General features: G+C 40.1%; 1 protein-coding gene across 4 annotated transcripts in view; it reads left to right on the top strand.

Annotated features, from left to right (window-relative positions):
* DMD (dystrophin) overlaps positions 1-14,693 on the top strand; it is a 2,430,848-nt gene that overhangs the window by 1,977,097 nt on the left and 439,058 nt on the right. For all 4 annotated transcript variants that reach the window (XM_045298663.1, XM_045298661.1, XM_045298660.1 and 1 more), the window contains one exon: positions 11,845-12,017. In XM_045298663.1, the coding sequence (XP_045154598.1) occupies positions 11,845-12,017 (173 nt within the window). The remainder of the gene's footprint in view (positions 1-11,844; positions 12,018-14,693) is intronic.

Below are 14,693 nucleotides of genomic sequence, written 5' to 3'. Positions count from 1 at the left end.
CCATGACCAGAGTCTCCCATTACTAGCTTTCACATGTACACCATTATTCTCATTATCATAACTCACTGCTGTCGAGTCCATACTGACTCAAAGCATCCCCTGTAGGTTTCTAGTCCATTCTGTTGGGGCACCAAGCCCTGGCCCCAAAGTCCACCTTCAGCATTCCCTGGGAACTTCATTGCTCTATTCCCCTTGCTTTTCTGTTGCACCCCCTTAATGTTTTGCCTCGGTGTGGCAGGATGAGATCGGGCACAATTCCCACACTTCGTCTCCAGTGTTGTCCCCTGTAGGGCTGTGGGTCCGTGAGGGACGTCATGCCTCATAATAGGGCCGGCCATGTGGTCCTCTCTGGGCACTTTCTGCTCTAATCGGGAATATCATCCTCAAGGCCTGGTTGGCCTGGATGTGCTCCACTCTCTCATCCTCCCCCTTCATCTGCTCCCGTGTGCTCCATCAGATATGTCCCTCTCTCAGGTTTGCAGATTCAGTGCCATCCTTTAAAATAAATTCTTCTTGGGGGAGGGGCAGGTGTCCACGTAGTAGTTGGGATTGGTACCGACCCCTCAGACCTCTCCTAGTCTTCTTACTCTTATACAGACTTATACTTCTCTGAAATTGTTCTTGAAGATCACCAAATGACCTTTCTTGATGCCAAAGCCAATAGACCAATTTGTGTTATAATGTTATAACAACCTGTTATCCGTGTTTTGACAAAGGTAGCTATGACCAACTCTGAAACCTTCTCTTCTCTCTTGGCTGCTATGTCACCATAATTTTTTTAGTCTTCTTCCTACCTCTCTGCCTATCCCTTTTCTGTATCCTTGGTTAGGTTGTCCACCCTCATCTAACCTCTGGAGGTTGGTGGTTTTCAAGATGTATCCTAGAACTCTCTTTTCTTCTTCTCCTTCGTAAGCTTACCCATTGCTATCCTCTCAGATAGTATCTGCAGACTAAATCATCTTAAATTCATATAACCAGCTTAGAAATCTCTATAAGCTACACACTCAGAAGTCCAGCTGCCTAATTGAAAATCTCCAGTTGAATGTCTAATGTCAATTTTAAACCTGCCATGTTGAAAATGAAATGTGGAACTAAATCTTCCCTCCGTTTTCACCATCTCCATAAATTGAACTAGCATCCATCTGTTGTTCATGTTAGAAGCTGGGCTTTCTCCTTGAGATCACCCCCTCCTTAGACTCCATTGTCCAAACCATTAGTATACAAGAGATTCAACATCCAAATCATATCTCAAGTCAGTGTACTTCTCCCTATCGGCAATCACCCTACTACAGGCCACCATACTTTCTTGCACAGATTATCCATCCAGGCCTCTAACTGCTCTTGCTGTTTCCTCTTGCCTTCTTTAATCCCCAAATAGAGAGATTTTTAAAAACCCTCAATCAAAGTATTCCACTTCCCTGATTTAAAGGCTTCAATAGTTTCCCACTGCACTTGGAAAAAAATTATATGAACCCTTTATGGAACTTCAAGGCCCTAAATGATGTGGGGCCTCTCTTGCCTGCTCTTCAGCCACATTTCTTCCTTACTTAGGGAATTCTAACCAAGAGCCTGTTCACAACAGAGCTAATACAATGACCCTCTTGTTTACTTGTTAGAGTTCTCTGCCTTTGGCTGGTTTATAGCTGGTTTCTTTGGATGCTTTGAATATCAGCTGGCATTAAACCTTCTCATATAGGCTACCATGACCAGAGTCTCCCATTACTAGCTTTCACATGTACACCATTATTCTCATTATCATAACTCACTGCTGTCGAGTCCATACTGACTCAAAGCAACCCCTGTAGGTTTCTGACACTGTAACTGTTTACAGGAATAGAAAATCCTGTCTTTCTCCCGAGTCATTGCTGATGGTTTTGAACTGCCGACCACAGGGATCACAGCCCAATGAATAACCACTACACCACAATGGCTAGCTTCCCATTTATAATAAGATCATTGCCTTAATTAATGATACATATGTTCACCTGTTTACTGTATTGATCTTCCACCATTGCATGATGCTATAAATTCAAAGAGGACAGGATCTATTTTTTCACCACTTTAAGTCAAAAACTTCTAATATGGAAGGAAAGAAGGAAGGGAGGGAAAATGGAGAAAGGGGAAAAGGAAGGAATATTAGTAAAAAGGCTGGAAATACAGTACACTTTTATTACATTATGTGCATTCCCGTAGCTTCTAGCCAAATAGCTGACACGTAATAAGAAATAATAAATGGGGACTGCATGTGTATTCAGGTTCTAAGTAAATATGTAGCGTGGGTTTGCAAGGTGCCAAAGTGAAAAGAAACGATGAAGAGCAAAGTGCAGAAAAGAAAAGATGCCACTCATCTCATTTCCAACCTAGTGTATCTTAAATGAATTCTTCCTTTTTCAAAGTCAGTTTAAGACTCCAGTAAACCAGAGGGTCAGACCAGGAGAGAAAGTCTCACGTGGTCCTGGGGTTTAGGATTGCTTATGGTGGTCGGACCAATGGGATTTTGCCCAGTTTACTCCAGGGAGAATCCACCCTAAGCCAGGCATTTTGAAAGATTCGATTTTGAAATAAAGCTTTGCACCTGGGAATGGTGTGAGGCAGGAGAGTATATCCCTCCTCTCCACTGTTCTAGTGCTTAAGAGGGAGAATTTTCGAATGAGATATGAAAGCAAAACCAACAAACCCTGCAGGATAATAGTCTCCGAGGACCTTAATAACAGCCATTTTTAAAGCAAAGTCTGTGGACTCCTAAATCCATAGCTGTTCCTTTAAGATGCATTGCAATGCAGTGGACCTGAAAATACACTCCTTATCTACCAAGAGCAACCAGGCTCCCAGCCAAACAGCAGTCCTCAAATTAACTCTTGTTTCTCTTGGGATGACAACTCTGCTGCTTTTTAAAGTATTGCAATGACCACATATAGACTTGAAAACAAAAAAACAGTTACTCCCACAGTGGATCTGTACCTAGCTATATTGTCTGCGCTAGTTAGGAACCACTGTGCTTAGTTACGGCCAAGATTGTGAGTCCAAGTGTTTCATGAGGCTGTTTCTCCCCAAACAAAAATCCTTGAGGTATAATCATTTTGTTTTGTTTTGTCTTTGTTAGTTCTCATTTCCAGGCCATAGCAGAATGACCCTTCGAGAGAGTACAATACCAATGTGTTACTCCAAAGGGAAACCGTCCCCAAACCAGACCTACAAGGTGTGAGGTCATACTTATTATTAGAGTGCTATAAGGGTTCCTAAAGATTTACTCTCAATCTCTAGTATGATAATGGAGCTTGTGTAGTGTATGTGTGTGTGTGTGTGTGTTGAAGTCACCCCTGTAAGCATCACTATTTAAAGCTCATTCTCAACTAATTGTTTTAGATAACCAGATTTTTCCAAAACCTAAGGGAGTTTCACTTTTGCGTGTTTGTTTTAGTTTTATTTGATTTCTTTGAAGCAGGGACACCTGTTCAGAGTAACAGGGTTGGAGGAGATCCATAGAACATGTTTTGCATGCACTCCTTTCTTTGTAAACAGTTTTCTGAAAGAAATATGTGTTTTTTCTGGCTAATCCTGGATTATCATCATTAGCATTCATTATTGTGCTTTCCTGTAAAACTAGGTGATGCCTCAAGAGCTCTTGCCACATGTTGGGCTGTTAGTCTCCATACTGCCTGGTCAACGACGCATTCCTGAGGCGCCTTTTGCACTTTTCTGCTTCCTGACCAGATGTCACTTCTCGCTACTGTCAGCTCAGCCTGGAAGGATAACTTCTTTCTGACTTGGGATCTTTGGTTTCCGCTCTTTTGAGTTCTTAGAAATCGGGTCATTGGTTTTGGGGTTGTTTTCCCCCTGATTATCAAACTGCTTTGAATTAAAAGCTACAAACCATAGCATGTTTCTCAACCTTCCGAAAGCATTAGAGATGGAATTTCCAAGGTGAAATTTGTTGGGAAATTTGGTCGCTTGCTTTTATTTTTTCTACAATTTTTTATTGCTTACTTTCAATTTTCATCTATATTCAAGAAAAGGAGGCACTCATTTTCCAAGTTCCTTCTTAAAGACATGTAATTCTATCTACAACTATACCAAAATCACATTATCCTCGAGTCAACACCAACCCATAGCGACTCTACAGAATAGAGTTAGACTGCCCCTTTGTGAGTCTGAGATGTGAAAATCTTTATGAAAGCAGACAGTCTTATCTCTTTCCTACAAAACCCTCGCTGTCACCAAGTCAATGCTGATTCATAGAGATCCTATAGGAGAGGGTAGAACTAACCCTGTGGCTCTGAGACTTTAACTCTTTAGGGGATCAGAGAGCTCCATCTTTATCCTGAGGAGCGACTGTGGTTTCGAATTGCTGACCTTGTGTTAGCAGCCCAATTTGTAACCACTGTGTCACTACGGTATAGGAAAGAAAAGATGTGAATATTGTCATACTTCCTGTTTTGGAATAGTGTCACAACCATTTATGAGAGAGCTTTGAAATGTTGGCGGAAAAACTCCATTATCTTTTAGTCCCATTTTCCCCACAAACTTTTTGAAGGAGCTTCATACAAAGAAGGGTGCAACACTATGCAATTCCTGGTATCTTCTTTCTTTCATTCACTTCTAGTAGGAATTTTGTGACTCTTCTTATTCTTCCCCAGTTGACTTCTGAATACTAGAAATAATTCTGGATCATTTCACATAGTGATTGATATTGTATATATTTCACAAAGCCCACATGGAAGAAGCACACCAGCCTATGCAATCATGAGGCGTCGAAGGGATCAGAACAAAAAATCTTACCATAGTGAATGATGGGGGGAGTGCAGAGTGGAGACCCAAAGCCCATTAGTAGGCCACTGGAGATCCCCTTGCAGAGGGATCTCAGGGAGGAGACGAGCCAGTCAGGGCACGATGTAGCAACAATGAAAAATACAACTTTCCTCTAGTTCCTAAATGTTTGCTCCCCGCTCCCACTATCATGATACGAACTCTACCTTGCAAGTCTGGCTAGACCAGAGGCTGTGCACTGGTACAGATAGGAACTGGAAATACAGGGAATCCAGGGCAGATGATCCCTACAGGACCAGTGGTATGAGTGGCGATACTGGGAGGGTAGAGGGAGAGTGGGTTGGAAAGAGGGAACTGATTATAAAGAACTATATGTGACCTCCTCCCTGGGGGACAGGCAGCAGAAAAGTGGGTGAAGGGAGATGTCAGACAGGGCAAGAAAAAAAAGCAAAAAAAAAATTGTATATATTTCATATTCTGCAATCCTGGCTTTGCACTTTACTTTTCTTTATGAAGTTTTATTCTCGGTGGCTTCATATAAGAAGGACATTATCCTACTTCATTGAAAGATCTGGACTATATTCTAGTTCTCCTTAATATACTTTCCAATCAAGCTAGACCATCCATACCCCTGTTCATGAATCAAACTCATCCCTACATTTTCTCGCAGGGCAGACTGTTCCCACCTGGATGGCCCACTTTTCTTCAACTCTCTCAATCCTATCCACCATTCACAGTGCCAACCAAGTCCTATGACTTTGTGAAGTTGATTTATCTCACTTGATTTCCACAGTGATGCTCTGAAAATACGAACATGTATGTTACCTGTTAGTATTAAAGATTTATTGTGTGTTGGATGTTGTTCAAAAATTTTGACAAAAGTTGTTCCATGTAATATTCACAATAACCCATCAAGTAGGTATTATTATTTAATATTTAGTGACACTGAAGAGATAAAAGAGTTTTCAAAGTTATATGGCTAGTAAGAGCAAAGAAAGGGCAGACTAAAGCCGATATCTATTTAACTCCACTTTTCCATTAGTTTTCCCTGAAGCATGAGAAACAGAGCAGGGCACACTCCCAAAGAATAAGAAAGTGTAGGTTTGGGGGGAGGGGGGGGATCTTCCAGGAAAGAGAATATTAAGGTCTTTGCACTATGCTGCCTTGCTTTTTCTCATATCTGAAGTTTCTTGGTACTCAACTAAAATGTGCATTATAATGTGGTGAAGAAAGTGGATGGTGCTGAGCTATCAAAAGATATAGTTTCTGGGATCTTAAAGACTTGAAGTTAAACAAGTGGCCATCTAGCAGAGAAGCAGAAAAGCCCACCTGGAATAAACACACCAGCCTGTATGATCATGAGGTGTTGACGGTATCAGGTATCCAAATATCCCAAACAAACAATTACATTGATATGAATGAGGGGGGTTGGAGTGGAGACCCAAAGCCCATGTGTAGACAATTGGACATCCCACCACAGAAAGGTTACAAGGAATGGACAATTCAACCAAGGTGCATTATAGAACCGACGAAGCACACATCATTCCTCTAGTTCCTGAATACTCCCTCCACCCCATCCCCTCCCACTATCATGACCCACTACCTTACAAATCTGGCTAGACTGAAGTACACACATTGGTACAGATAAGAGCTCTGGACACATGGAATTCAAGACAGATTATACCCTCAGGAACAGTAGTGGGAATAGTGATATCATGAGAGTAGGGGGCTGGGGGCAGGGGGAGAAAGGGGAACCCATCACAAGGTTGAATATGTAGCCCACCCCCCAGGCAGACAAATAACAGATATGTGGGTGAAGGGAGACAACGGACAGTGCAAGACACGAAATAACAACAATGATATATAATTGATCAAGGATTCACAGCAGGGGAGGTGGGGTTGAGAGGGACAAATACCAACGGCTCAAGTAGAAAGAACATGTTTTTGAAATGTTGATGGCAACATATGTACAAGTGTGCTTAATGCGCTTGTGTATATGTTCTGGATTGTCATAAGATTTGTAAGAGCATCCCAATAAAATGATTAATAAAATGTTCTTCATCATTGTACCAAACTTTGGGATGTAATTTTTCTTTTGAGGGAGGGGGGCTACATATTCTTTTCCATTTGTATCCATGTCCATTTTTTCTATTAGTTTGTCTTCTATCTTGTATTGAATGTATTTCTGTCTACTGCTTCAGATAGCTTTGATGGTTTCCATATTTTAAAAGGCCATAACATTACTCTGAGTGCTAAAATGAAAACAAAATCCCTGTGCAGCATTGTCGAAAGGGAGTGCTAGATTTGGTCAACTGTAGACAGAAGGCTTGCTGATCAGATAAAAATGCACACACCCCTACTCATCTACTACCATCCAGTTGATCCCAACACAAGTCCCCAGTGAACTAAAATGCAAAGGCCCCCTAATATACATAACCTAGGGGTTACAAATGCAGTCTCTGAGCTTCACATCCTGAGTTTGAAATCTTGGTACATCGGTTATTAGCTATATGACCTCGGGCATTTTACTTAACCTCTCTGTAATTTCATTCTTTTATCTGTAAAATGAATATAATAATCATGCCAACCCTAGAGAGTTGCTGAGAGGATTAAGTGGGTTCATGTCGATGCAGTGCTTTGGACAGTGCCTTGTGTAGTGTTAGTTTATAGATATAATTGCTGCTCCTGTTGTTGTGTACTAAACACCTTCTTTTCCTGCATATCAGTAACTATTCTTCCTAAGTGATATCATATCAAAATGAGAAGAAGATTTTGATAAAACATGCAGTGAATTCAGTGACTGAGGCTCAATAGTGAACTCTCCAGATTATATCCAGGGTTAAATAGAACCACTTAGGACTATGGAAATTATGATTGTACAATATTTCTTTATATGACTGCATTATTGAATCGTTTGATTTATGGATTATGTCCTATTAAAATGATAAAATAAAATATATTGTGACAAAGTAAAAAAGCAGTGAAAACAAAAATTCATGAAGCAATATGGAAATATATCTTAAATAACAGTTTTAGTGATTTTATGGCCAAATATTATTTGATATTTTTTCATTAATATTCTAAAACTTTTTCTTATAATCTAGTTTTGTGCACCTCTTTTTTAGTTATTATTTAAATATTAACTGTAGGAAATAATAAACTACCTTTCCATATATTGTTCTTGGATACTTAAAATGGTCATTAGAGCAAAAAATTAGGTATTGGTTCTGCTGAACCGGTGTGAACCAGTTGTATCCCACCACTGCTAAGGTTTAGGTTTAAGACAAATGCCATTATATTACCAGTACCGTTGAGTCGATTCTAATTCCAGGTGACCACATCTTTGCCATCATGGCAGTTCTATGCAAATGTGACCATGTCTTCCTACTTGTTCTATTGGATGTCTCCTCCCCACTTAGGACTGATGCTATTTTTCCTGAGAAATTCACCATGTATCCCAACCACCTAAAGAGAGCCCTATGAGACTCACTGACTCACCCATATTTCAGGACAACTGATCTGAAACTAGCTTGACTAAATTCCTACTGCATGTTTTCCCTAAAAGGAACCTTGGTGGTGTGGTGAGGTAAGAATTGAACTGCTATCCACAAGGTTGGTGGTTCAAATCTAACAGCTATCCCATGATCACACAATGTTTATGCTGATGAGTTCATGTTTAAGCCATCACTTTGGCTCAGCTTATAGTCCACATGGCTCTTATAGACATGAATTACTGGTAGTAGAATTTCTGGTCTGGCAGCAGGAATATTTTGTAGTACAGAAACCCCCCCCCTACTTTTTTTTTCAGTGAAAACAGCATTTTTTCACAGGTTGTCTGGTTGTCCAATTGTAAATGAGAAGCGAAAAGGTCGTCATCATTTCCTATTTCTTGCAGGTGTTTAAGCAAGAGTAAGATTTTTAGTAGATCCCACCAAAACAAATCAATCCATGTGAAGAAGCAAATTGTAATCAAACTAGAAGTGCTGTCTTTCAATCTGTTTTTCCTTCAACTTTTCTTTTCCTCCTTGTAAGTAGTATCCTTGTTCAGCTTTGATCACTACAGTATCTTCCACCCAGTGGTTATAACAAAGGTGGATGGGGAGACAGCTGAAGGTCTTCTACAGTCTGGAGACCCGCATCCATCTCCTAGCTCTTACATTTGCTCGATATGAGACTTCCTACAAGTGAGCTCTGTATTTCTGAGCATCTGTGTTCTCATTGGTCAAACAGAAACAGTACAATGTGCTTCATGGGGCCAGAGGAGGATAAGTGTTTTTGTAAACTACAAAGCCATCACTGTATATAAATCACTTGTTATCCTAAACCATCATTATGACCTTGAGAAGTACTACTAGCCGAAGATTTACCTTCCTGCCAAATAGTAAGACATTCTTTAAGTTGTTTGCGAATTTCTAAAAGGAAAGATTTTTATCCCAGCATCTCTGAGGTTTGGCAGAAAATTCTCATGTGTATTTAGTTAGAAATGTGAATTAACTACATAAAAATTGCACTGTAGATTTTAGAAAGCCTGAAGATAAAAGTGTCTTTTGTATTTCTCATATTTTCCATGGTACTAAAAGTAGAACTATAACTCCTCAATACTTGTTTATCAATTTTATATTCTTTTCCTTTTTGATAATGTGACCACATTGTTTATATACACTGTAATGTCCATTGCAAAAATGACAGTTTCACAGATTAAGGAATCCACATCCTATTTAGCTTGGAGAGAGCTGTCGTTGATTTAGCAATGAAAATGTTGATGTTTTCTTGTTATACATGTTTGTAGAATTATTGGTTGAACCTGGGTCTCTGCTAGATATTAAGTATATAAGAATCAAATGCACTCCTAGTTATATACATATTGGTGTATAAAAATCTGATTATCTTGAGAAACTAAAAGTTTGACTGTCACCCCCTAAGTGTATATAGTCTAGGACGAAGTTATAAGGTGCACATAGATCGGCTGCAAACAGAAGGATGCTAAGAAAAATTAAAATGAGGCTGGGAGGGAATTCTGTGTATAACATGGAACTGGTTGTTCTTTAGTCCTGTATTATTCAGATAAGTAACTTCAGTTTTCTTTTTTTGCTGAAGATGTGGTATGTTTTTCCATGCACTGACCCATTGGTCAACTGGATGTATATTTGACCATACCCCAATGCTGAAGAGGCCCAATACTGGTTTTTCATCGTATCTAATCATTTCACAACCAGGCTATATCCTTTTTGTGCAAACCTGGTTTTGATGCAATGGAGAGAGAAGTTCCTTTCTCTGTTTTAGTATCTCCATTCTTTCAGCTTTGGGTGTGGTTCTATCCATACCCCCTCCCCTCCTGCTTTCCAGTCAAAGAGAATGGGACAGAAGTCTCTTTAGAGCCCATCAGTGATCATTTAGCTGCCAAACACAGTGACAGGAAACATCCTTCGTCCATCTCCCTCATTTCTGCAGCATCCCAACTCTGCAGGCAGGAGGCTGTGACGGGAAAACACAAGCCAGTGCTTCAGAATGGCTAACATGTTATTGCTGCTACTTTCCCTCTAACTTTAAAAGAGTAATTTAATTCAATTTCTAAAAGAGAGAGCGAGGGATTGGGGGGTAACGGGGACTGGGAGGGAAAAAAATTCTAGTTACACAGATCAATCCAATTGTTTGGAGCTTCAGAATGAATTTTTAAACTTGTTGAACAGAAGCATACAAATCGCTAAGAGCAAGTCAGATAATGTACAAAGCCTCTATTCATTGTGTAGGCAGAAAGGAATGCTGGTACCCGGCAGCTCTCTGAGGAATGTTCCTTTGGCTTTGACTGTTCGGCTAGGAACAAGGAGGGAAACACATATATAAAATGAATTTATAATGTTTCTGGCTTATAATGACAAAACGATAAGAAAAGTTGGCTGTTTAATATAAACTGTCAGTTGCATATTCCAGGCCTCCCCTCTTTGAGGTCCCTCCCACATCCACAGGCCTGGCTACCGTTTAGCGAGGAGTACAAAGTGGCTGTTTATTATTATTGACTGGCGAGGCCTGGCCTCCAAAATTCATTCTGTCAATAGAATGTAAGCAAAGTTGGCATTTTAAAGCAGAGCGCTTTCTGTCACTGGGTTTTCTCAGGATTGCTATGCAACAGGATCAGTGCTGTAGTCCCCGGTTCAAGCTGAAAATGTTACACAGGAAGACATACCATGTAAAGGTCAGACTCTTCTCTGATAATTTTCTCGATTTGTGTCTTATACGAATGAGGTTGAATGCAGTGGCCGAGTGGGTTATGCCTTGGGCTGCCAACCGCAAGGTCAGCCGTTCATATCCACCAGCTACTCCGTGGAAGAAAGATGAGGCTTTCTATTTCCATAAAGAGTGACAGTCCCTGTCCTTTGGGGTGGCTATGAGTTGGAATTGCCTCAGTGGCAGTGAGCTTTGGACTTCCCATTTTCCAAGCCTAAGACTCCAATAATTTTGGAAAGGGAATAGTTTACTTTTGATGCTGCAATTCCAAGATAAACTGAATGTGTATTCTCAGGAAGATTCTTTCTTATCAGAGAACCCCATTACTGGGCTGCTGCTGTGCACTGAGTACCGCTGTATGGATTCATCTCTGCATGTGTTTGTGGCCAAAGGCAACTCTACATATGTGCAGGGGAAAGGACTTGCCCCATAACATGATAAAATGTTGGAAACAGAGACACGCTTTTCCATGGAAGGATTTTCTGTATGTGTTACAATAAAATGAAATAGAAATGGTTACTTCTGAAACGTCTACTGATAAATCGATCCCTTTCCAGCGCACAGTGGCAAGGAATAAGTTTATTATACCCAGTTAGATGCTCGTCTTTGCTTGATTTTCACTAGAGAGCTTCTGAAAGTTTGTGGGGGAAATTCCATGATCTTTTCATTCCACTTGTCCACAAACTTTGTTTGGAAGCCCCCCTCATATCTTCTTCCTGGATGGTTGTCTTGAGATGTCTTTTGACCAAATCCTTTTCAGTTGAGCAGTTCTCTAAATGCACCGTGGGAACGAATCCGAATCCCTCGTGTTTGGTAATCAGGCCTTTGTTCTGTGTCCTTACTCTCCTCTAGGACCTCCAAGAAGAAATCGAAGCCCACACAGATATCTATCACAACCTGGATGAAAATGGCCAAAAAATCCGGAGATCCCTGGAAGGTTCAGATGATGCAGTCCTGTTACAAAGACGACTGGATACCATGAACTTCAAGTGGAGTGAGCTGCGGAAAAAGTCTCTCAACATCAGGTAGGAAAAGATCAAGAGCCCCCCAAAAAAGTTGAAATAAATTAAAATGCCAAGAATTTTTCCTAGCATGGGTACCTAATGTTTCATATGTTTATGTAAATCATCCAATTTCAGAATGATTCATTTTATTTTGAATAAATGAATCATTCATTTGCTTGGTATGGAGATGATACTTGAGGGTTCAGATTAGATTAAAATGGTGATGTTTTATAACCACAGGAGAGATGCATATTAAGACATTAGAGTGAATTTAAATGAGGAACACAGTATACTAATTTCATCGAGTTCTCTCTTGTCTTATCATAGGGTTATACTGAAAGTGATAAAATTAGTGTCTGTTTATTATGGAATTGTTTCATTGGCATTCTTCTAGATGAATAACAGAAACCATCCTTTAACTGCTAATACCATATTATAATGAACAATTTAAAGGCACCCTCCGTAGCTACTGCAGTGAAAGAATATAGACATTTCCTGTCTTTTACATTCTCTCAGATGGTATTAAAACACTTCCTCTGTAGAGGAAGCAGTTCCTGCTCTATGCTCATTGGCTTTGAACTTTGCCTCTTTTGATGGATGAACTTTCTTTGGGGAAGTTCCTGTATGCATCTCAGCCTCATTGTGAGAAAGACTAGGTGAATCTCTTGCCACATTTTCTCAAAATGACACTAAAGATAGTCATTGAAATGCCCAGGGGTTGCCGAAATGGCCTAGGAATTACTAAGAGTAGACATCAAGTTTAATGCTTTCAAATCAGTGGTAGCATCACTTCTCTTTATAAAAATATGTTGTGCTTTTTGTCTGAGTGTAGGGACAATGTAGTGGACAATAGGTCTAATAACGATTAAAAGGGAATGAGCTAAATGTTGAGAGTAGTTTACTTCTGGGTAGTAAGATGCCAGAGAGAAGATGGTTGTTCTGATTTATAGTTGTTGTTGTTGCTGTTGTTGTTGTTTTCTCTAACTTGACCACAATTGAAAACTTGTATTCCTTCCAAAACATTATTACAAAAGTCTGCTGTTAATCTGAAACAATAGTAATGATAGTCACTTACACTTATTATATCTACCTAGCAAGCCACGTTATAAGCACTTTATATTTATTCATTCATTTAAAATTCTGAGCAACTCTAAGAGGTGAAATCAATCATCAGCCCTCTTTTTTTTACACTTACAGAAGCAGAGGCACCAAGGGGCTAACTGACTTGCCTGAGGTCACGTAGTTCATACAATTTGAAGGCAGGGAGTCTGACTCCAGCTTTAAACCCGCATTTTCTACCAAAGTGGATAAAAGAGAGAGCAAAATGGACCTGTCTTTTACACATCAGTATGTAATGTGTCAGTCGATGAACTATAGAGGCATGTTCCCAGGAGGAGAAAAGGATGGTTTGTTTTGCTTTTATTTTTTTCATTTATAAAATTTCTTTTTACCCTTCATCTTTTAGCACACCGATTTTTAGCTCCCTATATTGTGCATGAGTTTTGTATCGATGAGTTGCACTGGGCAATGGCATTTCCCCAGATAGGGAAGCTCCATTGGCTTCAACACCAAGAGAGGGCACTGGGTGTAATGAGAAAGGCCACTTTCATAACATCTGTCATAAAAAGGAACGAAACGTGTGTGATGGAAAAGATATTGGTAGGTAAAGCAAAGCACAGCGAGTTATTTCTATTTTACCAGAAAGAGAAAGGAAGGTGCCTGGGCTGTTCAGAACATCACTCAGCACCTTTCCTCCCCTTCATGTGAACTTGAAGAAAGAAAAGGCGATGGAAAGCGGCAAACAGTGTGTCTGCCAAAATATGGCCTCTTCCTTCTCTGCTCTTTCCCATATGCCAGCAAGCACGGTGTAATTTGTGCTCTCATTAATCAAGTAGGAAACAGGTACCTTAGCTGATCTGAGGGGCTGCGAGGTCCAGAATGTAAATATTCAGATCAGTGGCTGTGGCTTTTCAATAATCCTTCCTAATAATACAGGATGTGTTATAAGCACTCTGTTATAAAAAGCACAGAAGCAATTCCTCACATCAAAGCAATTCCGTTAGTTTCCTGCCACTTGGTTGAAATAAGGGAATCAGTCAATCCACAGTGAATGGCAGGGTTCAGCCGCAGGGAGAGTAGTAAAAGTAGGGATTTGATAGGACTCAGAACTAGGATAAAGGTACTCTGGAAGCACCCGTGGTCGTGCCCATAAGCTTGCACTGTAAATCTAGTCAGTTGTCCACTGGAGTTCTTTTATAGTGAACAGTTGCCATCATTAAAAGAAAATAATTCCAAGATACCTGGGTGGGGGGTAGGGGTGGGGGTGTGTGGCCTCTGGTTGCCCAAGCAATATTATACTTTAAAATTACAGTTGGTTCAATCTTTTATGAAGGGTTATGAACCAATTTTTTATTTCCAAAAATGCACAAATGAAGCATCAGAGCTAATTTCATAGAGGTGCCTGTTTCCATTCCCCGCTCTCAAATGTTGTTTGAACACCAAATGATTCTGAGTCTGAATTTGCTCTTTGCATTCCACTCATAAGAGATAGCCAGCCTTCTGATTTTATAGCCACCACTGCATGGTGTTCCTTTCTCTCCCTGTAGTTTCCCTTGGCCCTATGCAATTGCAGTTCTTAGTCAACTCTTCATGTCTTGTCACGCTAAAAGATTTGTGTTGTTCTCTTTCCATATTTCT

This window comes from Echinops telfairi, unplaced genomic scaffold (genome assembly GCF_000313985.2).
Source record: "Echinops telfairi isolate 266 unplaced genomic scaffold, ASM31398v2 ScPeMD7_7436;HRSCAF=8474, whole genome shotgun sequence".
Taxonomy (NCBI): domain Eukaryota; kingdom Metazoa; phylum Chordata; class Mammalia; order Afrosoricida; family Tenrecidae; genus Echinops; species Echinops telfairi.
Note: the sequence above shows the minus strand (reverse complement) of the source record. Positions and strands in the feature narration are given on the sequence as shown.